Below are 27,792 nucleotides of genomic sequence, written 5' to 3' on the forward strand. Positions count from 1 at the left end.
TGGTCTAAACATACAGTTAATTGAGAATAAGGTAGGGCATGAATTTGAAATGAAGCATCTATTCTTGATTAACTCGCTCTCTAAAGGCTTATGACTGTCTTCTTTTGAAATTACTTAATCCACTTGGGAAGTGGGTTAAGATACTCAGAATAAAATACACTTACTCGAGGAGAAGAGCAACCCCACAAAGAGTTAATCAGGAATTACTATTCTAGAACAGCTGCCCTATAGTAGACATGCTGCAGGGCACTCACAGCAGAAGGAAGAGCAGCCCAAACTCAGGCACTTCACACCACCAAGATATTGTCAGAGTGATCAGGGGAATAAGTTCTCAGGAGGACAAGTGCTTTTCTTCCCTGTCATTCAATATACACTCTATTTTATCAAGACTGCCAGTACGCAAGAATTTTTTTTTTTGACTTCATACCCATTAGAAATGAGATCAAAAGCACCAACCCATTTCACACTCACCATCACAGTGTCATTAAAGATATGTATGGCACCAGAGAGCAAACTGCAGGACAAGTGGGCAGTGGTTCTGGTTGCCTACCCCAAAGCCCTAAAATGGAGCCCGACTATCAGAGCAGCAGGACTCAGGCACTCTCAGAAATTAAACTTTGACTAGATACTTCAAGTTGAGCACTAAAAAACAGGAGGTTTCCAAGTTCCTTGCAAATCTTGGCTTCCCTTCTTTCCACTCTAAGCCACAAGACACTGGCTTATTTATTTTTACTAAAAGCAAAAAACATCTATTATAAATATCACACAAACCCCCACATATCTGTTTTGAGAAAACTGTTTTTGTAGGCTCTGAGGGCAGCACAAAAAGCTACTTCCAGAACTGACTTGCCTGGAACGTCTTTTCACTGCCCCACAGACTTAGAGTATAAAAGAGCCACCGATGCTGGTATGAAGAATATCCAAATGGCTTATTATGAGAATCTGGATAGCTCATACATGGGCACCGAATGTATTTCCAAAAAAGCAGTAGTTGAGTATTACGTATTATTCAGAAAGAAACAGGTAAAAGAGCAAATTGAACTACTCAGTAAAAAAAGCCAAAACCAAAGATAAAAAAAAGACCACTCAATCTAAAGGCAAACACCCAGAGGATAAACACCCTAAGCAGAGAAAGGTTGAGAAAGAGAAGAACTATAAAAATGAAGAGATTTAAAATAGCTAGGGATTCTTTTCTGTCCTGCTGGCAGTACTCCCCTGCACGGGCAATCTATCTGCATCTACATGCAGAGATAAGCAATCAAGATGTGCATTTTTAAGACAAAGAAAATTTACAAGAAGGCAACTTTTGCAAGAAAAGCCAGATACTCATCTTCTGTGGATGAGCATAGCTCTGCTCAAATCAGCTGTTCTCTACTGATTTCTAGCAGCTTACAAGGGGGTTAATACCTTCAGAGTGGCAAAAATTAAAAAAGACTTCAAAGTAGGAGGGAGGCTGCATTCCTCCAAGCTCCTACATGAAGCACTGTGAGACAGACGAGAATCTGACAATGGACACTTGGTTTTCAACACAGCAGGCTCAGCACAGCTAGAATTTTCTAGCCCTAGGGTGCCAAAATACACCCTTGGACCAACATCTCTCTGTCAGTCTAAACTGAGAAAGCAGCATGCTCTGGCTACAAGGGCTGCCAAAACAAAACAACAGCTTGAGTGGCTGCCAAAAAGACATGCACCAGCTGGCACTTCAGTCTAGGACTAGTCCTAAGACCACCACCCAAGCATGGCTTTTCCTCTCCGATTGTCTCCATTATAGATGTAAGCCAAGAAAAAGTATGCTGAGTCATAGCACAGCAAGATCTATTAAAAATATGGATTCAATACATCATTTCACATCAGTAACCACAGTATTAGCATCTAGTATATTTTTCGGCCCTAGAATATTTTTATAGCTAATAAAATGGTACTATATTTGCTAGTTTATAGCTAATAAAATAGTATAATACTAATTCTTCACATTTTCCTGCTGACTAATTTGGTTAGTTCTATCTCTTGGTAAGGCTGGTGGATGTCAACATTTATTTTCAACAGTAAAAAAAAGAGTAAAAAAAATTTTGCAGCTAAATCACACTGTCAAAAAAAGCTATTGATCAGTGGAGACATTTTTTTCCTTCTGGGACTAGACAAAGCAGTGGAAAAAGGTCCACAGGATATGCTGTCAAGGCAAACTCCTTTCTTCACAAATTAAGAAACAGCAGGTTGCTGGTCTCTAGTGCTGTCCATGAGACAAGACCTTGCTCCACACCTCTGGTTCTACACCTCTTCCAGTTCCAGACCAGCTCTGCACTTTGTACATAGGCTCATCACAATCTTCCCCATCATCCCTCCCCCAGTCCAGCTCTTCCTAGAAAGGACAGTTTATGCTAGAATAAGATACCCTAATTCTGAAAGTCATACAGTGATGTGTGATACATAAATTCCCTGCTCCCAAACATGATTCCCTCCTTTCTCTTTTTGCTCTATCTCCTTAGCAACACAGTACTGCTCGGCACTGAAGCCTCTCCAGGAGAAAGAGGGAAGGTAGCTACGATGAGAGAAGAGAATATGTTGCTTGTCCATCTTTCTTACAGCTGTGGATTCTCCACTGTGGGATGTGTTCATTACAGCTAAATGTGCTCTTAGCTTGCTGTCAAAAAGGAAACCACGTGCACACGTGCACGCATGCAGAGCAACATATACCCCAATAGTCTGGCACTAAGTTGCCACCTCCTAAACACATATTTATGCAGAACAAGCGAGTGCCACTACCCTGTCATCCTCTCCCCCTTGGAGTGCTGAGGGCTTGCACTGTGTGAAGAACATAACCCTAGCCTGTGTTTCTGAACAGCAAAATTCCTGGGGAGTGCTATAACCAGCATATCCCTGGTGTCTGGAAGGCACTAGGGACTTGTACGCTGCTTTCCACACCACTTTAGCTGATTCTCCTTTCTCCCCTGCTGCCACCAAACCACACACCATTTGCAGTACATATGGTGCTACTCAAACCAGTGGTAGTTTGCCAGCTATAACTAACAATGTGATCCGTTGGTTACATGGTGTTGAGATAGGGCTGGGACAGCACGAGAAGAGAACCACGTCTTCTTATCTCTTTTGTTTTAAAACTGACCTGTACACGAGGATATTAATACCCCTTTGATGTCAGCCAGAAGGTCAGAGACACAAACACATCTGAAAACAGGCTGGGAAGGGAATTGCAGCCAGACTGTGTGCACAACATTCCCCTTCTTTGCTATCTGAATCACCACTTTCATGCTCTGATTGCCAAGGTATGGCCTTCACCTCTCAAAAACAACAGGCATATGTTTTGTGCTATGTCGGTGTTGTTAAAAGAGCTCCAAAATGCTCCTTAAAGTTTAACAAGCCAGGATGTCTGAGAAAGTGACCACAACTCCTGTCAATAATGGTGGGTGTGATAAAGGGCAGCAGTTCAAATAAAGCAAAAACTGTTCTCCAGCTGGGAACCCTGGCTTAGGAAGGAGCATCTTTAACATTAAAAGTCTGCCTAAATAGCTAAGGACAGATTTAGGCACATGTTTCAGTGCTTGCTTGAGGTGACATCTGCAATAGGTGGTAGTAGAGAGATCTGTGAATGAGAAAAGAAGGAAAAATAGTCATATGGCAGAATGGCCAAAAGGAGAACAGGCACTGTCACTCTATGAGCTTGCAACAACTGACTGGGAGAGTAAAGACAAATCTGTCTCCTACTTTCACACACAGATGGTATGTGCATGGACTTTAACAGTGCACAATTCCCAGCACTCTTAACTTATTAATAAATATTTTTCCTTCATCTACAGATTCAGCTGAAGAACAGAAAATGCATTAAATGATTGCAGGAATATCTCTCTTGACTGCAGTAAGTGACTCGGCTGCCAAAGAAAAAAATCTAGGTAGGAAGGGAGAAGAATGAATACTTAACAAAGGGCTGAACGAGACCAAGGAGTTGAAAATATTGACTGTATTTCTTTAGATCTCTGTTAAAAATACGGTCTGTCCTGACACAAAAACCCTGGGGCTTTGTGTGTGTGTGTGTGTTTGTGGGGCCAGGATGGTTAGTTTGTTCTTCAGAGGAAAGAAAAGAGAAAGACAATGCCTTACATTCAAAACAGAGAACATAACTGTTCTCCTTCACAGAAGTGCTTATACAAAAGCAGAACTCCAGAGGTCCCTACTTGGTTTATCCTGTCCCTCATTCTGAGCAAACAAAAGATAATCCAGGGATAGAACAAAAGGTAATCCAAGAGGAAGCCCTCTGTGGGGGAAAGGGGACGGGAAAAGGGGAGACAAGGGCAGAAGAGCACTTAAGGAGATGAAGCTCTTGGACAGGCAGGATGTGAAAATGATCGAATTTCCTTCCCATAAAAGGATGGGGTCCATTGTTTATGTCCCACACATCCTCTTTCCACGCATGTTCTCGGCTGGTCTGCTGTACCCAGAGGCTTCCTAGAGCCTTTATTGTATTACAAAACGTTTGCTTATCAGAGCAGAGAACCTTAGTGCTGCATTAAAAAGATGGGTAATTTTCTTAAGCCTCTTTTAAAAATATATATAAATAGGATTAGCTGGATAACATGTTCAGATGCAAGCACATTATTTGATTACTCAATAGTGGATCCAGGTTTCACCCAGGGCACTGCCAATCTCCAGCTGGGGGGTGTGAGGGGGAGAAGTGCTCATTGTTCAATGCTGTCAGTGCTGTCAAGAGTCATTACAGGGGTAATTGGTTTTGCTCCACCCTAATTTCTTATCAATTGGGATTGGGGATGGGGAGGGTTTTCTTTTGGTTTTGTTTCTAAATTCAAAGAACCCAGCTTTTAAAAACGCTCAGCACCAAGCAAGGATGACCAGATTTTTTCAGAAGAGCTCACCATTCATTCAAGCAGCTAAAGTGATGAGGACTGCAAAAAGAAATCGGCAGTGAGTAGCGATAACCATGGCTCTCACTGGGAGCTGTGGGGTGCTCAGCTCACCAGTCAAAATTGGCCCCTCATCTCTGAGTGCCCAGAGGAGGACTGTTGCATGAGAGGCTCTTCAGGAACTCTGGCTCTGGGCACCTGTCAGGATTTTAAATCTGGACCCACACAGAATGAAGGTGCAGAGTATTTCCCACATCAAGCAGATGTCAAGGGTGAGATTTAAAACTGTAGGAAAAGATTCACTAATTAGTTGAAATGTGCATAGATCACTGATCCTACACAAAACTATGAACTATAAGATGTGCTTAAATCACTCTTGTGCTTTTGAAAATTATGCCCTTTGCTGTCTTTTATTGACTCTCCCCTGTTACATCTGGGGAAGCATGGAGTCCTGGGCTCAGTGGTAAGAGAAGACAATGATCATACAGAAATTAAGTGCTTTTTTCCTAGAGATTTTCTACAGATTTGGGGCACTTGTGGCACAACAGCCACACACACTCCCCATGCCCCCTGTCATACACCCATGTATCTGTGAGGCCCACCGGTTTTGTGAGGCCCACCCTGCCAAAACGCAGGCAGCCAGCAGTGGTGCTTGGGGTAGTCCCTGAAGCAGAGCAAATAGAGGGAGCTCTGCCTTTGTGAGGGCACCAGACTCAGAGGACCAGGAGACGGAAAGCTGTGGAGATGCTTTGTCGAGAGGTCCATCACTGAAGTGATCCAGGGCCCTCTGGATGTCTTCTCTGCTTTACGAACATTAACAAGAGCTGCCCTATGGACTGAATCCTGTGCCTACAACAGACACTGGCAGGTTTCAGTCAGACCTACAACTGGTCCCACATCTTTCTCTGTGCTGTGGGATGGAAACAGCTTAGGCTGCTTTGGAAGTATTCCTGCTCTGCCAGCCTGCCTGGCCACTGAGGCAGACAGGACAGGGGCAGAGTGGAGGGTCCCTCCTTGACTCGGGGATCGAGGCAGTGGGACAGGATGCCAGAAGGGACCCTTCTGTCGGGAGCCAAGTCTCTTGTCTCAGGGAAGCTGGTGACTCCACGCTACTCACAAAGTCCACATGCTGCTTGAACACAGTGTTAGGAGGCTCCATTACCTGTCACAATGGTTGCATTTAAAGGGCTTTGCACCCGTGTGCTTTCTGTAATGCCTCGTGAGCTCGTCACTCCGTGCAAAACGCCACTCGCACCCTTCCCACGAGCACTTGTAAGGCTTCTCACCTGCAGAGGGGAGGAGAGAACAGTCAGCGTGGCAGCAGCATTACTGAGCACTCAGCTTGCAAGCCCTGTGTCCTCCCACCTCGCCTCTGTCCCACTCGGGCAGGTTAGCCCATCACATAATTCATGGCCAGTGTGGGATGGAAACAACTTAGGGCTTATGATGCATTGTACTAAGGGTGGATCCAGCCCAAATTTTACTGCTGCTAAAATTCTTGTACAACCTTATTTCCCATTTCTAACAAAACCAGTCAATTAATCTTCAAAGAACATCCCCAAATGTCTGTCCTGCTGTGAGGCTGAAGCCTGATTTTCAGTCAGCTTTTCAGCTCGCTCTGCCCTTGCCAGATGAATTACTGTGGTTCCTGTGAGTGGCTCTACTAACACCTGAACACACTGCAGGTGTACACCACTCTAGAGTGACCACCACCACTGCATCGCCTGCTTTACCCTGGCTCCCATTTACCCCTCACATGGCCAGACTCACATGTGTTCCCCTCAAGCTTTCATGCCTGCTGCCCCCTCGGACTGCACCTTCTTTAGTTGCTTCTGACAACAAAAACTGTTCCTCAGTTCAAGAAATTATGCATCAGGACAATGAGTGCGAAAGGAGAAATGTTTTCTTCTTTAAATCAGCTGGTCCTTCAGGCTTTTTGCACTATACCTTTATCAGCTGTAATTCTGCCCCAAAATATTAACCATACGACTGAAGGCAGTGAAACGGTGCAGTGATAGAACAGGAGAGATTCTGGTCTGCTGCATTCACATCTACCTATCTTCTAACGCAAACCAGTCTCTACAGATCAAGTCTGTCATGGTGTAACATCTGTGAAGTCATTAGCACCTTCTGATGAAGAATTCCAAGGTCTCATGCCCCCCCTTTTCTTATTCAGTGCATGTATTTGTGTGCAGTGTATTTGTGTGCATGCAAATTTATCATCTCCCCGCAGAACAAATGCTCCAGTGCATCTCCTCCTATATAAACTCCATGTCACTATTCCCCACGCAGTCGGCACTGTATGGATGCATTAGAAGAGGAGAGAGTTGAGATAAAATGCAGACAAGAAATCACTTTCACTACCAAGCTTCTAAGCTGGGAATTATAAACAGAGAAGGGATTATTACTGATTTATTTTTCTTAAAATTGTTAAGAAGATGATCTTAAAAAACCCACCACTGACCAAACTGAAGTTGTAGGCTGCATGACCTCTCTATGCCAGTCACGTGAAACAATCACTTGGCCACAGCAGACAAATTTCTCAGTGCAGAAATGCAGATTTCTATATTTAACATGTCTATTCAGCAAGTAAAGGAGTGAGATCTGATTATGGGAGACCTATGTATTTCAAGGTGACAAATTGGAGAGGCCAAAAGAGCAAGAAAAGTGAAAAGGGCAAGAGAATTGCATCAAAATACATGAAAAAAGCTGTTCTATGGTGAGTGATTTTCTGCCGACTTCCTACTGCACAGGCAGCTCTCCTGCACAGTGGTCATCCACCCCAGAGAGAACAGCAGAGTGGGCTGAGACATTAAGTGGAATTGAGCCATTTTACTGGCCTCTGAGAAGTTTCTCTGGCTCAGTAGCTTAATTAAAGGATTCACTGGGGTGAAGCAACGAAGAGGGGGCAGCAGCTGGCAAGACTCTGCCAAAATATCCATTTGTCCCTCAGTCCCTGAATGCAGAAAGGCCAGTCTGGATGTCTCTGTTGTGTGCCGCAGTTCACCATGGGAAAAAGCGCAACAGGACAATGGACTGAGCCAACAATAACACCACCCCACTTAGATTGTGCCTGCCTGGTCATCTCTGCAGACTTGCCTTTTGGGTTTTTTTTTCCTTTTAATAGGATTTCTTCAGGGGGAAAAAAAAAAAAAGCAAGAAACTTCTTGTTAGGAGCCAAGTGCTGGTGTCTTGTTTCTGGGCTGGTTACTCAACTGTAGTTCAAACACTGTCACCAGTGCTGGCCCCAGACACAAGAGCTGCAGTTGCAGCGCTCTCCCTGCCCAGCCCTTGACATCCTACCTGGCACACTGTATCTGCTCTCCCCTTTGCAGAGAAAAGGGATTTCCCCAGCCCTGGTCATGTCTATGATGGCGTACCAGTTTTGTCTGAACAGTTCATGCGTTATTTTTAAGAGCTGTCAGTAAACAAGCCTCGATGATAACTCAGCTTCCTTGGTTCTCTGACGCTCTCTAGTGCTTACCTTAGAGTGGAGACAGCAAGGCAGACAAACTGCCTTGCAGCGCATGTTTGCTACACATGCTGCAAAGCGAATGCAGAAGGCAACTGCTCAGCCAAATCTGGCAGGTACAGCCAATCTGAATGATACAGTCGCCTACAGAGCAGAAGGGTGAAGGAAAAACATCCTGAGCTTTCTGTGAAACCAGGGCTATTAGGACTGAAGCCGAGTTTGGCTTGTTAACATTTGTCAAGATCTTTGAAAATGTACAGTGCTATATATAGGTTACGAGAGACAGAAATGCCAGGCATGATTACTGGTAAACCCATGGATGTCACATATCTCTGTTACTTGCTGCAGGGGCTCCTCTCAAGTGTTCCTGGTCTGGCCTTGCACAGCCCTGAGCTGAGTTTTGTTTTCAGATGCTTTTTCTTCGTAACCCAAGCCTCTGTTCCACAAAATGTCAGACAGTACCCCTTTGTGCTCCAGACAGCATGCTGGCATACAGTGCTCCGTGTAGCACAAGATAAATGCAAAGGAGCATGGTGACCTTTAAAGCCATGTCAGACGGCTCCTTGACCCAGAGACCTCAAAGAGGTTAGATTTCCTGCCCTCCTGCAGCTACTCAAAAACATGAGAGGGCCAGAGGAGAGAGACCTCCATATCTCTGCACATGAAGACTAAGAACACAAACTGCTTATTTAATGGCTGCTTTCACCTTACCTGAAGATGAAATGAAAGCGTATCTTGCTGAGGTGCACATATGTAGGAAGCATGGGAATGGAGAAGGGGGGGAGGGTCCTCCTACCTCACTACTGGCAACGGCAGGGAGAATAAATGGGAAGGATCCTTTCCATGTGCCAGGCTGTTCTTCTGTTGTTGCAGAGGATTAGTGAGAATAAAAGGATAGATGGTGAAATCCTCCTCTGCTGAAGGCAATGGCAAAACTCCCACTCACTTCTACAGGGCCAGGATCTCCCCCTTTTTAACAAATTAATTATGAGCTTCAAAATCCAATTAAAAATAGGAACATGGAGCTGTGCTACACTGACTTTTTTCAGGCTCTAATTCCTGAAAATTAATAACCACACTTAAAACTCATGCCTGCAGGCCACTCCCAGGAAGGAGGCTCTACTCCTTAAGTCACCTTTATTCAACACAAGAATCTGTGCAGTGCTTAAACAAAGCCATAAATCCACATTTGTACAAATGCACTCAGTGGAGAAGCCAATGCACATCTGAAAAGAAGCTGATACCCAGATATGCAGCTGTTAAATGCTCAGCTGTTTCAGTTCAGAATGTGCTCCACACCGTGGGGCCGGTTCAGCTTCCACACATCCACAAACGCACCTGGGAAGGGCAGGCAGCCAGCAATGCAGACATACATTCAAGCAGTGAATTATGCAATTTTCTGAGATAAGCACTAGTGTTAAAACAATGTACCATTTGCTTATGGAAAATCTTCTAGAACTGATGCAGAATAGTGGCTTTCAGCTTTTTCTGATTTTTTCCCTGGGAGGTAGAGACCACTACCTAGTGATTTCAAGCTTACCGACCACTTTCCAGTTTCCTTGGGCAGCATGTGCATCAGAGAGCAGTGCAGCGCAGGAAAGGCAAGCTGTGTGAAACAGTGGGCGTGCAGGACCCAACACCCACACTGCATGCATCTGAAGGGTGTTATTTCTGGCTAGCCGCAGCCTGGTTCTGTGGCATGAACCATAGGTTCCGTAGGTGAAGCACACCAGCTGTGCACTTGCAGAGTGCCTCCTGGGACAGGACATCCAAAACTCTGTTTGCGCTCTGGCAGGCTGAACCAAAGCACAGTGAATGGGGGCAACCAGAAGACTTGCTTCACAAGGGGATGCTTGATCACCAGAAAACAGTACACAGACACATCCTTAGTTGCCTGCTGAGGATCCCTGAGAAGCAGCCTGCACATGTCTGCAAGCACACAGAGTGCTGTGCTGAAACCTACTCATCTAGAAGGACCTTATCATCAGAAAAGTTAGTGGTACAGAAACACTATTAGCCCTTCAGATGTTTTAGGGTTTCAGTCCATCGTGACTGCATACTTTTGTGAAGCAGCCTCCCTTCATTGTGGCTCTGTCCTGTGCTCCATAGCCCATTTTAATCTTTGCATATTCCTGAAACATATTTTCATAGCCTGAGACTGGGATGCTTGGGGAATAGGCTCTCTGTTCCAATTCTGTTTATGGCACCTCACACAACCTAGCTCCAAAGCACACTTCAGTACAGTCTGGCCCTCCATCCTCTTTATTTCACCCAGCCTGGTCCAATCTGGTAACTGGAGGACAAAGACCTTTGCAAATTTTCAGGAAACATGCAATAGTAAAGCTAAAATTTATGAGTCATAATAAAAATCCATCACTTCGTCAGCCCTGAAATTGGGTCACTATTCCTTTGGTGACTAAGACAAATGCAAGACTTTAAATATTAGGCATCTAGTTACAAAAATAAACAGATGATTGGTATAGTTTTCTCTTGAAAACCAACAATTTATCATTTGAAAATATGAATGAGCAAGTACACAATCCCACCAACACTACCATGGCAAACACACACCAGGTTCCCAGCCAAACATGACTGATAGAGCTGGGCTAGTTCTGTGATGGAGACTCTACACTGGTCCTTGGGACTTCTCCCTCCCTTTTCCAGCCTTGGGCGGTCTTGGTGAGTTTCATCTCATGCAACTTTAGGTTTCGAAAGCCATCATCTGAAATAGCTACCTATGGCTCTTTTTCAAGTTAACGGAGAGGCAAAGGCATGTGTGGAGTGTGACACATCAGACCCCAATCAGACTAGAATTGGACGTGAATTTCTCTCCTTAGATAGTAGAGGGGGCTAGGCAAGCAGCTCAGCTGTAGGCAGCTGTATCTTTGCTCTCTAGGCACAAAAAAGAGAACATCAGATTTTCTCTCAGCACATACTTATACTGTTAATCCTATACAAGCCTTCGCAATAAATATTCCCTCACAAAACACAGTAGTGGGGATGCTGTCTCTTCTCAAAATCCAGACACCCCCTGTCCTTGCCAACTACATCCTGCAGGCATCCTCTAGGGCCCCGGGGATATTTCTGTTGTACAAGGTGTATACCAGCATTTGCTATAGACATCTCACACTGTCTCTTTCAACAGAGAGTGATTAGTAGAAACATTAGGTTACAGGACCCAGAGGTACATAACCGAGATCAGCTGAGGACACTGTCATGATCACAAAACTATAGCACACAATGGACGCTGGGCATATTATACATCTTATAGCTACATTATTTGTTGCCAACCCCAAGGGTTAAAGAGTCACGAGTCCAGTTTCCCGTAGAAATAATGAGGATTTAAAGAAGAAGAAAATAGTATTTAGAGATCATTTGCCTTCTGCTTTGTAGATAACTTAGGGCCATGATTTTAAACTTCTATTTGCAGCCCTGCAGGCTAGAAACATTTATTACGAAATACAGAGAAAAGAGTTTGCTCTCTATTCCCTGGATTTCAAGGGCAGGGACTTTAAGAAAAATCTCCAGATTTTGGGATGTGCATGATAAGATCACTGAGTTGGCAATGTTGTGGGGTGAAATCCTGGCTCCATCAAAGTTATTGGAAAAATGCCCATTAAGGCTTGAGTTTCACCCTGTATCTTTACAGAATTAAAAGCAAACAAAGATATTGTGATTATCCATTGTACCTATTTCCTTATCCCTCCCCTGCACCCCACCTTAAATACCACACCACAAACATATGTTGATTACAGTGCACTTAGTAAAATGATCAAGTAGTTTAAGCCCCCAGTCCTGCAATGAACTTCAGAGGAGAAACACAGTCAAAATCCTTGCTAGTATCTCTCTGTGCTAAAACGTGGTACAGTCACGGGGACTCCTTTTGTTGGTATGACCGATTTAGCCAAAAATGCTTGAAAAAAACCAAATCCTGTCTGTATGCACATTTTGAAGGCCATCCAAATAAGACATTTGTTGTACTATGTTTTAAGAGCTCCTTAATATCATGTTACGTAACTACACAAAACTAGCATGCAAAAGCGTCTTTAAGAAAACAACAGAAACACCATGAGTTCTAATCCATCATGAATTATTTACATATAGTTTCAGGATCCCAAAAAAAAAGTTTTATGAAAGAAACACAAAACATTTCCTTCCTTTTTAAAATCTGTGATTTAAAAACTATTCAAAATGAAACTAGTTCTAAAAGCCTCAATGTCTAAAAATATGTATTGAAAGACAGCTTTAGCTACACTTGCTCCAAGACTGGTGTTCCTGGAGAACCAGACAAACTGCAAATTACAACTGAAAAAGGAATTAAATGCAAGATTTTTTGCCTGGATTTCTCCTATAAGGAAGCTCTGGGGGCCTGAGCCGTGCAAAGAAATGTGTGAAGAATCAAGTAGCACCACTGGCTTTTTAAGAGTGTGTTTCAGTAACTTTCCTCACCACCCTTTCTGAGAAATCCTTTTGGGACCTGCTGTTCCCAGGCTAGTGACTGGGACTGTGCCAATTGCAGCGAGCAGCGGTGCCACTGTGGGACAACCCAAGGCATCCTTCAGAGGCCAGTGCTCAGGGAGATGCTGTCAGTGCAGACGCAAGTTGCTCAGAAATGCCAGAAGCCGGTGTGGTTTTCGGTGGGAAGCAGCCCCCCAGATAGCCTCGCAGAGAAACGCCAGGCAGGCATTCGTATTTGCTTTGCAGTTTATTACAAAAGTCTGCCACAGCACAATGGGATGCCTAATGAGGAACATCACATTAACAATATTTTATATTTATGTAGCACTCTTCATCTCCAAGGGTCCCTGAGAGCTTTACAAGCTACATACATGGCATACCAATGAAGCCGAGACATAATTCTTCTAATTAGCTGAACATCAACACACAGCACATGGCACAACGGAAAATGTTACCGGTCACTCCTCTCTTCCTATGGAAAGAGCTACATGATATTTAATAGAAGCATGTTGCAGAAGGACATTCAGTTTTAAGGACTCCTGAAATAATGAAACCAGACACATCTCCTTAACACCTGTGCCTGTCCTCCCTCATTACATACACACGGTCCATCAAATATGAGACACAGAAGAGGAGTAGCCCAAGACCTGCCGCTTGTTAAATATCCCTACTTTCACACTAGATTCAGCAAGTTACCATCACACAGCTCAGGCAGCTGCTCTCCTGGTGAGGTTACAGAAAAGCTAGTGAGCAGCTGCAGCTCAGCACAGAACAACATCACCCTCTTTTTAAGATTAGTAAATTCATTTATTTAGCAAAAAGGAAGGGCAGGCTATTTAATACACACATCCTCTGGAGATCAATGCTAACATCTAAGTGTATGTGCGTGCAACCCATCAACCAGTAAAACTAATTACAAAAATCAATTTCAGATACTTTCTGAGCCTTTCATTCCTCAATATACTCCTAATTGATTTTTGCTGGAGAATAGAAAGCCTAATTATTATTTTTATTATTACAAAGGAATGCAAGGCGGGGCAGTGGTCAGTCCTTAAGTGGCTCACCGATGCTTTCTACCCAAAAAAAAGAAAAAAGAGAAAAAAGACCCAGGCATTTTATTCACAGTTTTGCCACCTGCTGGAAAGATGGAAAAGCCTTTGAAAGGGTGACAAAGCACAAGAGAAAAGCTGGCAGGAGACAGGACGGGGCAGAAAAGGAATGTGACAGGATTGTGAAATACACAATGTGAGAAGGTTGTACCTATTTTTAGACAGGCAGGGATGATCAAGTGTAAAAGCAGTACATTTCCATGAACGATGTACAGCTCCTTTCATCCAAAAAGGTCAGCAGTGCCCTTATAGAGAGATGGCTCTGATCATGTCTATATTAGAGATGGGGGAAAAGAGGTTAAGAACCGGACCCAACGTCCAATCAGTCTTTCTACAAACTTCAAACCTCTGGATTAGTCCCTAAGGGCCTTGCCAAAGCTTGTCTACCAAGCCAGCAGCAGTCTTTGGCATGTAGCTATTCAGGACATGAAAAGAAATGAATTGTTGCAGCATTATGTCTTACACACACACAAGCACCTAACACACATCCACAAAGCCCACTTTCCTAGCTGAAAAGCAGAGAAAAGCAAAGCATGTAGCAACATTCAAAGAAATGGAAATTTTCCATTTCTACTCTACTTAAGAGGATGCATTTAATGAATGCCCATTGCCATACATTCCAAGCACTGAAGGTGGGGAGGAACACCACACTTTATTTCCCTGGGTCTACACAAGACTCCCATTGAGAGCGATAAAGCCTTCAAAACACAGCTCCCCTTCCAAACCCCTTCTCTGCAGCTCCTCTCTGAAGGAAGCTCCTGGCTGGTGGAAAGCGGAGCCAGGGGACAGACGCCGGCGCCAGCCTGGGTGCACAACCTTCACTTCTGCCCCATTAATTGCCAGTACATCCTCCCCCAGCCCCAGGCCCTGGGGACAGCAGCAGAGCGGCAGGCCCAGGCTGGCATCCAGCAGCAACACCAGCAGCAAAACTACCCAATTAAGCCTCCAGAATAAGTGAGGGAGGGGGGAGGAAAATTTAAGAAAAAGAAAAGAAAAAAAAAGAAAAAAATAAGGATGGAGTTGCTTGGCAACGGGAGGGCAGAAGCAGCTGTGCAGCAGGTCGGGCTGGTACCCAGGCGGCAGGCTGGCCCATTAGCACCCTGCATCTCATGCATTTCGTGCCGGGGTCTCCTAGTAACAGCCTGTGCACGCCGGGCTGTTGCGCGCTTCCCCTCCTCTCCTCCTGTTTCTCCCCATCATGCGAGGCATCGCTGTTTGCCCTAATTACACATTCTCCGCTGCTTCAAGCTGCCATTACTTCAGTCCCCAGAGGAGCGGCAAGAACTTTAAAAAAAATCTCCTCTAATAAGGGCTTTTAGTTTCAGATTCAGTGGAGCTCTGCGAGCTCAAAGATGCAAGGCAAGGTAGAAACGGCAGAAGGAACAGATGAAAAAAGAAGAAAATTCAGCAGTTCATTCGGTCAGATTTTTCCAGGACCCTGAAATATATTTTTTCCCTTTGTTTTTTGTAAATTATCCCAGAGGATGAACAATGAAGACAGCCCTTTAAGGGACACGGCGCATATTTACATAATCTGGAGCAGTGTATCCAAGATGTGCTCTTCGGACACCCTCATTTTAGGACAAGAGTTTCTGAGAAATTCCAGGCAAAATATAAAGGCAAATATTCCAGAGAAAATGTAAGACACATGTATCAGGGACTAGAACTGATGAAAAAAAATTAAAAGGAATAGACACTCCCTTTTCCAAATGCTAACATTTTAAATGGTTTTCCTCTATATTTTTGCTAATGAATGTGGGATTTTGCTTACTCAAACTATTACAGTTTACTATTCACCATTTACATGTCACTTCATTTCCTCCCTTTTGCTGCTGAAAAATGAGAGAAAGATGACCAAAAAAATGATGCAGACTGGCAGAGACAGCACTGGAATAAAACACAAGGGGAAAATAACATACATTCCTTTCTGTTTCCCAGTTTTGTCAACAACAAAAAGAAAAACAGAAGAAGACCCAGGATGCTTTCATTCATTCAGATATTGGATTTGATTTGGGGGTGGAGGCAGAAGGGAAATAGTGTGCTTGGGCTTAAAAAATATACTGGCAAGGTCTCCCAGTGAAGGCTGCCCTGGTGTTAGGGCAGGGCTACCTCCACAGCATCAGGCACATGATGTTTCTGAGGGAGATCCCATCCCTCCTGGTGCTTTCTCCCTGTCCTGAGGCTGGAGGTGGCAGGCTGTGCGTGGTGGCGCAGGAGCTCCTTGCTGCTTCACACTGAGCAGGGCTCAGTAAAAAGGTCTTGGCAATGCTGCTGGGGAAAACCTTGGTGAACCAAGCAGTCTGGTGTCAAGAGCACAAGGCAGTGAGTAAAGGTAACTAATTTCACTGGCTAGGAAGTTTCCTCATCTGGATTTTGGAAAAGGCACAAATGATTACCTGTCCTTAGCTCTAAGGGAGATACAAACACCCAGCTGGAAAGCACGCAGGTCATTCATGCTGCCAGATGAGTGTAACTAAAGGAGGACACTAATGTACTATGAAATTCTATTGCTGGGTGATGCTGCATCCTCAGGGAGAAAATTTTTAAAAATAAAGACGTTTTCTGTACGAAACACATTTCCTAACACACATTCAAAGACAAACAAAGCCCAGGAAAAGAATCACCTTTGGGATTCTATGGGTTTTGCAAAGAATTAATGATAAAATTGTATCACATATACCACACTCATATGAAAGTCAGTTTACAACAGATCACAGCTTAGTCCATTCAAGTTAATTCTTGCCCAGATATTCATAGATAGAAGTCTTCTACTCAAAGACTATTTGCCATTACATAGGCCAAGTTTTTAGCTAAACTTGTTACAGTGAGGACAGCTTTCTTCTTCCTGCCCCTCCCTGACACACATGCCACTTCTCCTAAAAACCAAATATTTTCCCTCCAACTTCTAAAATAACAAACATAACCACACTGGAAAAAGACCAAATGTGGAAAATTTCACTCCTAAGAAGGAAAAGCTTTGCAAAGTTACAGGTGACCAACAAGAAGATGTCCAAATAGAAGTTTACACAAAATTAACCATAACACAGTACCATGCAGTTACATATTGAACAAAAGTACATACAGATGTGCATGCCTGCATTTTTATAACATTAATTTCCAAGAACTAACACAAGCTTCTAGTGCACTAATGATCGCTTATGGTCATCATAAAAAACTAGAATGACATTACAAAATTGTCCAACTGATCTATTAAGTTCTCTCTGTCAGTGGTAAGAGTCCAGAGATACGGGAGGAAGGAATAAATCCCTGCTAAGCCTCTGAATGTGCACTGCCATACAGTGAGGACACCTTTCTTTCAGTACTCAGCTGGGGATCAGCTTTTATCTTGAAACACATGTTTGTCATCGTTAGCCATGCCTTCAAATGTTTTTTCAGCATTCAGTTTTTTGCAGTTCCAGTGTTCAGTCATGGGTTTTGAAGGCCAGACACCTTCAGGAGCAAATCTGCCCAACACAACATTTGGGTGCCTATCTACAAGTGGGGACTGCTGGGATTGCAAACTGGCCTGCAATGTTTTAACAGCTTTTAATTCTTATTCAGCCTTCTTATCATGTATAAAGCTGACCAATGGAAAGGTTTTGATCACTCTCAGAGACCTGTGGATAAAGACGGTCCCACGCAGTATTTTGTCCTCCCCTTTCCCAAATGGCTGCACTAGCCTTTGAAACTGCCCTCACTTGACATCCTTGTCTCTCATTCATTTCAATCGACTGCAGCACATTACCATTCACTGCTTGACATGTGGTAACCAACTGGCTTTTGAGAGTGGTGTTAGACAGAAGTTTTCTGAAGACATAAATACACTTTCTCCAGAACTGCAGCAAAACAGAGACAATTTTATTCATGAAATCCACCCTGCATTCTCTGCATCATAAGCTTGCCCTTCAGCTATCTTTACGTACATTTTTTCAGCCATTATTCCTAATGTTAATGCAGCCCTGGCTGGTCTCCCTACCTGCAGCTGGTCTGTGCTATACGGTGGGCACCACCTATGCCATGGTGCCCATGGTTTTATTTGGGACCCCACCACCCTTGGCAGAAGCATGGACGCCGCCACTGTGTTTAGGTCAGCCTCTACAAAGCCTTGCAGTTCATCTGCTCCTGCTTGCAAGTTGCTGCTGGTGGTACATAGATATGTGGGACTGTGTCCGTATGGGGTGTGAAAGGCAGGCTCTGGATTAGGAGAGATCCATCCAGGCTCCTGGCTGCTTGCCCAGATGTGACCCAGACTCAAATGCCCACTGTGCTTAGGAAGAGCCTAACCCGGCACCTGGTTTTGAGATGAAAGGTAGCGCACTTGGCTTTTCCTGCCCAGAGCACTTCAGCTCTTCCAGCCTGCTCATGCTCTTCTCATCCAGCAAGCCCACCTTAGCCTAAAACAGCATCTCAGAGCACACATCTCTGGTTCAGGCCTGGTGTAACCTCAGATATTTCAGAAGTGCCAGTGCGTTGGACAAATGGACAAGAAAATCATAGCTTCTTGTCGTTAACCTGCCATTTGTATCCAGTGTGGGACAGCAGCAACATAAAGGGAAATTGGCAGAAGACAAGTTTTTTGAGGGCTTTTTCTTCAAGTCTTTCTCTGTGATCCCTATCATTTGCCCCCTTGCTGGGTGCCTCAGGAGGTCTCAGGGGTGGATGGGTATAAAGAAAACACTGGATGACAAACTAGAGAGGGCTCCTCTGTGCCTTACCAAGGCAGTCTGCCATAACACTCAGAGGCGCCTGCACTCTCCCTCCTGCAGCTGCTGAACAGATAGCAAACATCACTTTCTAGGTCCCCCTTGTGCCAAAAATCATCTCACATGGCAAACAAACAAACAATACTTATTTACATTTTCAAACCCAAACAATAAGACTGTCCTGTGCTATTGATTTGGCAAATGACAGAGCAGAAACACAGGACAGAATTCAGGTACTGGCAACTAAGTAATGGATGAACACCACCGGTGTTTTAAATGGCAAGGGCTGCTTTTGGCAGGGCCCATCCTCCTGCCACCTGGGAGGTGCACAGAACTCATTTCCTCAGCCTAAGCTCTCGCTGTTATAATGAAGTGAGGCTCTGGCCCTCCACAGTGAAATCACAACACTCCACTCCAAACTTGCCAAATGGCTAAAAGGCTTCTAAACCATAAAGTTTTAAAGGGCTCATGATCAGATTGGGCTTATTTTAATCAGCTTTGATAAATTCTTGTTATGTTTTTACCCAAGGAACTTCAAAAAAACACAACCCCACAACAAAACACATCTTTCCAATTTGGCAATGTACCTGTAACCCAAAACAAATTCAGTCCTGAATGAAGGTCTTCCTCACACCCCTCCTCTCTCAATTCCCTTCCTCTCACTTCCAGTGGCAAATTCACCTCTTCCCACAGCAGCTTCAGCATCCTCCATGTCCCCTTGCCAGGTTGCAGCCCTGCACACAGAGCTGGGGACTCACTATGAAGCCATGGGTCTCTGTACAGCAAAAAATCTTGGACTTTGGCTTTCACTTCTCCTGTGCTACCTATACTGTTCTCCCAAATGCTTTTCCCTAAGTCATTATTCAAAAACTTGCATCCTGCAGAATTGGTGCTGCATTTGGCTATTTGCTTTTTCTTTCTCTTCACTGCCTTTCTGTCCACGGGTGCTACCACACTAACACAATACAGCAATGCAGCTTCCTATTTGTGTGGTATCACTGACACAGATAGTCTTCATTTTCTCTGTTACTCCTTTACTTCATATTAATCTTCTTTATCTATCATCCAGCCTACTCTCCTCAATTTGGTCTTTTCTGATTATTTCCAAATTCTGGACACTTCCTCTTCTATCTCCAACACTTTGGGAAAGCTCTTCTCAGTTGTTTTAAATCCCATCTCAAAAACCTTCCTGTTCATTAACGCTCTCTCTAATACTCTTGTGTCTCATCTTTTTGTTGCAAATGTAGTAATTTGTTTTCCTGCAGGGTGGATTTGTTTGTTTTAGTTACTCTCACCCAGCACTTTGGATCAAAGAACTATATAATTTAAAATAAGATGTCCTGACAAAGTGAAACAAACTCCACTTAAATAAGTGCTATCTTAAGATCGCATGTAGACTCGTAACATCTATTTACATGGGCATTTCCCACCTGTTTAGGCTTTAGAAACCTAAATATAGATGTGAGGTGCCCAACTGCTGTTTCTCAGACTTGAGCTTAGGTTGTAACAGATCCTGGTTTTAGATGGATAAAGAAAAAACCCCAAAATCTTCTGATACTCATAAAATGAAAATCCCAGCAGAACCCCCTAAGGATAATTTTCTATCACTATCCCAAACTTAGGGTTTTTCTGGTCAGTTTATATGTGATGCTTTATCTCTGTCCAGAAAGCACCCACACCATCCTTCCCCTGTACCTTACCGCAAGGAAGGCTGATATGAATGATTTTGTCAGGAGATAGAAATCTCCTCCAGAGGTCCTTGAGCTGGGAGACACAGCCACGTCCCATGACTAATCTTTCCATAGGTCACAGGCCAGCTCACCCTTACACTTATTTGCATCCAGACACTTGCCAGCAATATCCTGTTTTCTAATTTAAGAAGCACTGATGACTATACATGGGTTTTGGCTCATTTGAATTCCTTCCCTCTCCACTCTCCATTACATTGGCAATTCATCTCCATGCATGTGTAAGGGCTGGACAAAAATTTCTGTCTCTCAAAAGAGACAAAAATGTCATTGGTTGCATTGATGTCTGCTCCATGAATAACTGTGAGAGAATATGCTAGGGCTGGATTACCGTGCCAGTCCTGGTGGCTCCTTCTTTAGATGTTTTTACCTCACCCTCACATAGGCAGCATGGTCTTTCCAAACCCACAGCCCACCTTTTCCTCCTGTTTACTGGCCCAGCCACTATTTCTCCCCAGTAGCTTCTTTGCTGCCCTCTGACAGTCAGTCCCACCACTGCTCCTAGCTCCTTTACACACCCTTCACTTCAGATGCCCCAGCTTACTTTGAATTCAGTCAAATATTTTCATTTCCCTTTCCATCCAGACAATATTTTTCCCTTTCCCTTCCAGATTAAATTCTCTCCCACACAGATGGTTGTTTTTCCCTCTCCAAAGGTCATCCAGAAGGTGGTTTCATAACCAGTTCAACCATTGATGGGCCTTACAGCGCTGTCCTGATTCTTTTATGGATGAGATGTGGGAGAGTAATGTGGGGGACACACTAAGTGCGCTGTGGGGTCTGACTGTTTCTGGGCTCCCCAGGAAAGTAAAGCCCTAAGAGAAGATTGTCTCCAATCTAGCAAGCTGCTATCAGTCTGTACTGCCTCCAGCCCAACCTGGCTCATACACAGCAGTGAGGAACGCCAGCCAGTGTCTGTCTGGTCAGACTTACATACGAACGAAAGGAATGCAACCTCCTTCCGCCGCCTTCCACCCCCCAGCTCCCCAGCCCATGGTCTTCTTGTTTCCATACACTGCAGTAAATCCCTTTGATCCAGCAAGTGAACTTTGCACGTGCAAGTTGGGTGACCAGCCCGCAACTGCCTCCTTGCCTGTGAACCCCACACTGAGAGTTCTTTGTCTGTCAGGGCACTCACACCCTTCTACACAGAGCCTGCACTGGCAGACTGCTCTTGCATGACATACTAACAAACTACCAGCCAAAGGAAAATATCTCGCAATCATTTCAGACCCTCTGGCTCAGCCACTGACTAAGCCAAGTGGCTACTAGCCATCGGCACTGCTGGGTGCATTCGCAACCCACAGCACACTCAGCTCACAGTGTGAAAAAAACAAAGCACCGATGGAGAAAAGGGCTCCTTGTCCATAGCCCTGAAGGCATGCATGAGAAAGGAGGCAGCCCTGCCATTTATAATTCAGTCCTAAATTTCCATAGCTATTCCTCTCTGTCCCTCTCTTTTACCAGAATCAGGAGGTCCCTGAGGGGAAACCCCACTGCAGAGGTCAGTGTGAACAGATTTAATGTCTTGATTGTACCAGCTCTGATTTAAGGCATCCAACAGTCAGTGCCTTTTAGGGGAACAGAGCACTTAAGCGACATGAAGGGGCCTGAATGACATCGTGCACTGGACTCGAATAAGCTAGTTAGATAAGCCTATCACACCCCTCCCCTCGATTCACTCTGATTGCTCCCAAGATGTAAATGTTCAAAGGTATTTAGACAATCTGCTTTCCACAGAGAAAAATGGGAGCCAGGCGCCTACCTGCTCCCAGGTTCTGCGTCAAAGATGTATTTTAACAACAAGGCTGCGTCCAGTCCTCATCGCAAAATGAAACCATGCTTTCTACATAGCTATGCACGGCTAGGATGTGGTCAGGCACAGGGTGGTTATATGGCTGCAAAGACAGGAGAGCTCCTCATCCAGGTTTGTATTCCCTCTTGTCTTTTGCCTTCCTGCTTTCCTAACAAGTTATGCTATCTGCTTGGGACTTGGTGGATGGAAACAGGAACACTCCCATAAACTAGTAAATGGTTTAGGGGCTGGTTAAACCACTGATGGTTTCCCTGGCAAGATCAGAGGCACAGCTGAACCCACTAGGTGAGGTGCTGGGAGGGGGAGGTGTGAGCACTGCACCCAGGCAGCTGCAGTCTCATCATCTGAAACAGGTCTTCCCCAGCTGCCCGCAAAGGTGGACTTGCCTTTCTCACCATGTTGAGCGGTGCTGTGGATGGGCAGACACATACATGTCGATGGCACTATGTATAGTCTAAGGCTATTCAACAGAAGTATCACAGAGCCAGTGAGAAATGGATTAATTGTACAACATAAAATTTCACATGCTGATTTTACCAAGGGGAAAAGTTTTGACCTCAGATATAAAATTCATCCAGAGCTAAGTCTAGGTTCAAAAGCATGCAAAATCTTGCAAGATTTTGACTCCAAAGGGTGGAGGTGTTGAAAGAGTAGTGGGTTTTGCAAGTGCTCTCTCAGGACTCCTTGTCCACATCTTCACCTGCTGGGTGACAAAACCAGAAAAACTCCACAAGTTCACCCTTTCTCAGTGATCGTGTCACATCCCTGGTTAACTTCAGGAACAGCTGTGTGAGACCCATCACTTCCAGCTCAAGAAGGAATGCAGGGGTCACATCTGAACAGACAAGACAACCGCATCAACGGCTCTCACGCTCTGCATTTATGCCTTTACGGGAGCCCTGTCGCCTGCTGGAAGGCCTTGGCTGGGATGTCCCCGCAGCCAGCCCCGGCAGGGGCCAGCCTCACAGCAGCACTGGCGCTACGAGGAGACTCCTGACCACCTTGCTGAAGATTTTAAAATGACTGCACTACTTTCACTGGCTTTCAAATCACTGGATTACAAGTGAGGTCACTCCTGGCAAGGTGGCTATCCCCAGTAAAAGCACTAGAAAGCCCATATAAAAAGATCAAAACCAATGCCTTTTATGTCTTAATATGATTTATACTTCAGACCATGTAACTTTTACAGGGCTGCCTAGCATTTGATGGATGCAGCTCTCTTAACAACCCACACATTTGTTTGATTTACTGCACTGGTCCAACATGTTATTCTCTACCTTGCAAGAACAACCTCGCTTCTAGGAATCTGCCTGCATGATAAGATCGTGAATTAAATGTGCAGTTATCGTAAGAGACCACACATTTTACAGTAAAATTGAGAAAACTGATTACAGCAATCCCTCTGGAAACAAGAATAATCACATGATAAGACAGTGCTAATGGGAATTTATCATCTCGCATCACATGTGAAGCTTAGAACAAAGCAGCAACGCACGCAAACTGCACAGCTATTACTGCCAATGAATACCAGCCCAAAAGCTACTGAAGACTATAAACAAATGACAGGATAGTGGGGATCCTGAACAGCCAAACCTAAACCAATTCGGTATGCTTGAAGAAGCTTCCATAGTGGAGCTTATATGCAAATTAGTAAATATTACCCAAAATAACAGCCTGACATGTTTCCATACCTCTTATTCCCTCTCTACCTACACTATTCCATTCAAACTTCATGTCATTCTTTCACTTATTCTCACTGTATTTTATCACCTGAGAAGTCCAAGATCGTGAGTATCTCAAGGTTGCGTGTATCTGCGTACCTACACGTCTGCATCTACCCACGTGCTCTCTCATGCACACATTATTCCTAAACTGCATATCTCAGATCTGAAATACATTTTCTCTTCCCCCATACAAAAGGCAACAAAAAACCACCCGTGCTATTTTCTATCTGAAGCAATTAACACTTGACTAAAATTAACATTTTTAAAGTTGTCTTGGGGAAGCGAGTGCTGAAATCCCAAACTGGCATGCCTGCAGTTTTAAGATGAATGATACATCTACATCCCTTAGGCATCCTAAAATTACTCTGTGTCAAGCCCTGTAAGACATATGAAACCCCAACAGGTTAACGGTAGATGGTGAACTCCTCTGTTCTATTGAATAATGGGTACATTTGCTGGCCTACCATATTTTTCCACTGCCCTGTTTCTTAGATAGAAGCTTAGACTTTCAGAGAGATTTTTTTTTTTTCTTTTCTAATTGACAATAAAAGGAGATGGTTACGGTTAGGTGGCAGGAGGACAAGATGAGAGAAGCATCCTACACAAGTACCTGTATGAGTCCTCTGGTGAGCCTTTAAGTGGGAGCTCTTTGTATAAACCTTCCGGCACCCATTAAACTGACAGCGATGAACCCTCTTCTTGTTTTCTGGGGATGCTTCTGCCCCTGTACCTCCTTGTTCACTGTCACTTTGTCCGCTTTTTATCGTCCCCGCAGTTGCTGTTGCTACACCCACTTTCACAGAGCTGAGTGAAGTTTTCTTGGCCACCAATTTCAACGTCACTGTGCCATCCACCGCTGAGAGAGTTTGTGAGGTCTTTACCAGGTGGCGGCTGAGCTCCGGAGAGGAAGGGGGCGTTAATGAGGTTACTGCATTGAGTTGGGCCTGGTTGACGGCTGTGTAGCCTTCTGTGGAAGAGCTGGTGGACTGCAAGCTGAGGCACGTCTCAGACAGCAGCTTGTCCCGTGAGAGGATAATGTCCATGTTGGCGTTTTTGTCACATGTACTCGTCTCCACTGGTAAAAGGATGGGGTCCAGCCGTCGGATATTGTCCTCTGCATCTGGGGCTGAGGAGGCATGAAGGAAGCAGTCCAAATCCTCACCAAAAGTCTCAGAGATCTTCCGCGGTTCAGTCTGAAGGTATCGCTCCAACTCCAGGCATGTCTGCAGGAGGGGAAGGGAGAGGGGAGGAAGAGAAACCACAGTTAGAGAGAGATTCAGTATAGCTCCCACCTAGGGCAGGAGAACAATGTGGTCCAGAGCCATTCAGAGACAGCACTCGTGCACACGAGCACCTTCTCGCATGATGGTCACATTTTGGGAGACGTGAGGATTTGGCACCTGTTTGATGCTGCTCCGAGGCAGAGTGTGGGAATATCCATGTGTGGTAGCAGATATTATGGTAGAAGTGAAGATATGACAACGAGAAAGTATCCACTACATTTCCATGGAAGTCTGTACATTGTCCCACGGATACCAGGCCCTTTCCAGTTTTAAGTGTAATCTGGCCAACAGTTACTTCCATATGAAACTATCCTAACAGTCCCATCACCTGGCCACGTACAAACAAAAAGTCACCTCTCCAAAGAACTGCTTCCTCTTCCTTCACAAACATTAACTTTCACTCCAAATTTAACTCAGCATAGCTGGCTGGGGCCCAATCTGTTCCTAAAACAGCACAATTCTGAAGTGTAGCATTTTAAGATAGGAAACAGAGAAAAACTTCCAGTGACACCACAGCTTGTTTAAAGGGCCTGAGAGAAGGAAAGATGTGACAGAAAATAGGGACCTTCTGTCAGTTTTAGAGGGTTTTTGGCACATCTGGTCAAATGGGGCTTCTCCTGTGTACAGGACACCAGACTTGCACTCAAACACACACACCTTATTAAAAAGTAGGTGAAGTTAGAGTCAAAGACGCTGCCACATAAAAACACATTCCTGCATCTCCACAGTGGTGATCATCAGCACGAGGATGGGGTGAGCCTCCTACTTAAATGTACCTTATTATGAGGTGCCCTGAGCTAGCCCCAATAAAGCCTACAGGCACCATCATGCTGCCGTGTTCTCCATAACCAACATTATAAACTTTTACTGTTTATAGAAAACCATTTGCTGTAGTTTCAGGAGCTTTTAATGGAGTTTATTAGTGCTATTTTTCATTTCTCGCTGCCTGAAAGGCTAGCTGGTTTAATACCACCACTGCGATTTTACAGGACTTGCGGAGAAAGAGACATTCTAACTAATACTTTTTAAAAACATCTAAAAACTATGCCTCAGAGAACACTTCTAGAGATATTACGAAAGGGATTTTAGGCAAAAATTTTCAGACTGTGTATGCGCTGGTGACCCAACTACGTCTCAACCTGGAGAGTCCAGCATTTGATCAAGAAACAAAAGCTTTGTATGACGAGAGACAGAGACTCTTGCCTTCTGGGTATAAAGGTCCCATCAACAGGAGTGTAAAGAGGCCCCATTCATAGGTCTCGAGGAGCTGCCAGAGAATTCAAGATTATTGCTTTCAATCTACCCAGGAAGAAGGACTGCTGGTTCCAGATACAGTCAGGTGTGATGACTTTCAAAGTTCACAACAGAATTTGCCAGATCATTATCTGTTGTTTCTTTTTAAAATAATAGCTGATTATAGACCTGAGCTGTAGAGATGGACTTGGACAAAAAGCAATGGAACAGCAATATATGCAAGTGAGACATGCTATACTTCAGTGTGTAGGTTATTTTCAGAGGCATGACACTGTATCTATGATGTGTCTGCACACAGGCCCAGCGGTGGAACATTTAGCAGTTAATACTTGCCTTGAGCAACCTTTTTGTTTTCTTTTTAAAGTGCATTTCTGGGACCATGAGGAATGGCTTTAGCTGGGGATCTGGTCTGTCCTCAAATGAATCCTAACAGGTTCTGGGAGCAGCTTTCCAACATGCCCCATAGTCTTTCAGGAATAACCCCCACCACCAGCAATGGCGATGCTTTTGAATTCCCCACACCATGTAATTTGGGTTTTCTGGCCCACTCAGCCTTCACCCAGTGGGGTAGAAACAGGTTTAAGGGCCTAATAAATAAAAGGCTTCCAAAGGAAAGAGCAAGTATAATCACAAATTAGGGGTGGAAAGGGGAAAAAAAATAAGAGAGACAGGGACTCAGGGCCATTAAATATGATGACAGTGACATGAAATTTCAATTGCTGTGGGATCAGAAAGCTGTGTGCTGGCTCCGGGCTGCCCATGGAGGCGAGGCAAGCAGGAGGTGCTGCTCCTTTAAGGCATCACTACCCCACGACAACAATAGTGGGCCTGACAGTTTTTTCCAGCTTCACCATTAATTTTCCATAAAGAGCAGTTTCTCGATGAGCCCTTTTCAGGCAAAGCCTGATGCTTCAGAAACCTGTAATTATTCCTGGCTCCCCCCTCCCGCAGCCATTGCACCTGTGCCATTTCAAGACACCAGCTGGTCATGTCTTGCCTTCTGCCTCTGAAATCCAAAACCAGTGGATCAAGCCCATCTCCCCATAGAGGGGGGAAAAAAACAACTCAAAGAAACAATATAATGCAGTCCCTCCCTCCCACCCCCCTCAGCCTCTCCACCAAGTCAATAGGGGGGAAGAGCCTAGCAACGCTGAGCCAGAAAAGCCCTCCACCTAATCTGCATGGCAGACAAAGCCTGGCGAGGGGTTACGGCCAGAGTCCTTCCTTTACCCCCTGCCAGGGCCCTACCTGCTGCTGCATTTGCCAGAGTAGGCAGTTGCCGGCAGAAACAAAGCGTCTTTCCCCATATGCACTTCCCACCTTCTGCCAAGTACCTTACACGACCTTCCCTCCT

The 27,792-nt window shown here is 44.5% G+C and overlaps 1 protein-coding gene across 5 annotated transcripts in view; it reads right to left on the minus strand.

The window, feature by feature from the left end:
* Nucleotides 1-27,792, minus strand: part of KLF7 (KLF transcription factor 7) — a 65,636-nt gene that overhangs the window by 10,065 nt on the left and 27,779 nt on the right. For all 5 annotated transcript variants that reach the window (XR_012623835.1, XR_012623836.1, XR_012623837.1 and 2 more), the window contains exons 2-3: nt 24,512-25,124; nt 6,034-6,157 (exon numbers count right to left, since the gene is read on the minus strand). Coding sequence is in view for 2 of the 5 variants with exons in the window: in XM_074829377.1 (XP_074685478.1) it covers nt 6,034-6,157; nt 24,512-25,124 (737 nt within the window). In the remaining 3 variants the exon portion in view is untranslated. The remainder of the gene's footprint in view (nt 1-6,033; nt 6,158-24,511; nt 25,125-27,792) is intronic.

Source organism: Strix aluco, chromosome 6 (assembly GCF_031877795.1).
Source record: "Strix aluco isolate bStrAlu1 chromosome 6, bStrAlu1.hap1, whole genome shotgun sequence".
NCBI lineage: Eukaryota > Metazoa > Chordata > Aves > Strigiformes > Strigidae > Strix > Strix aluco.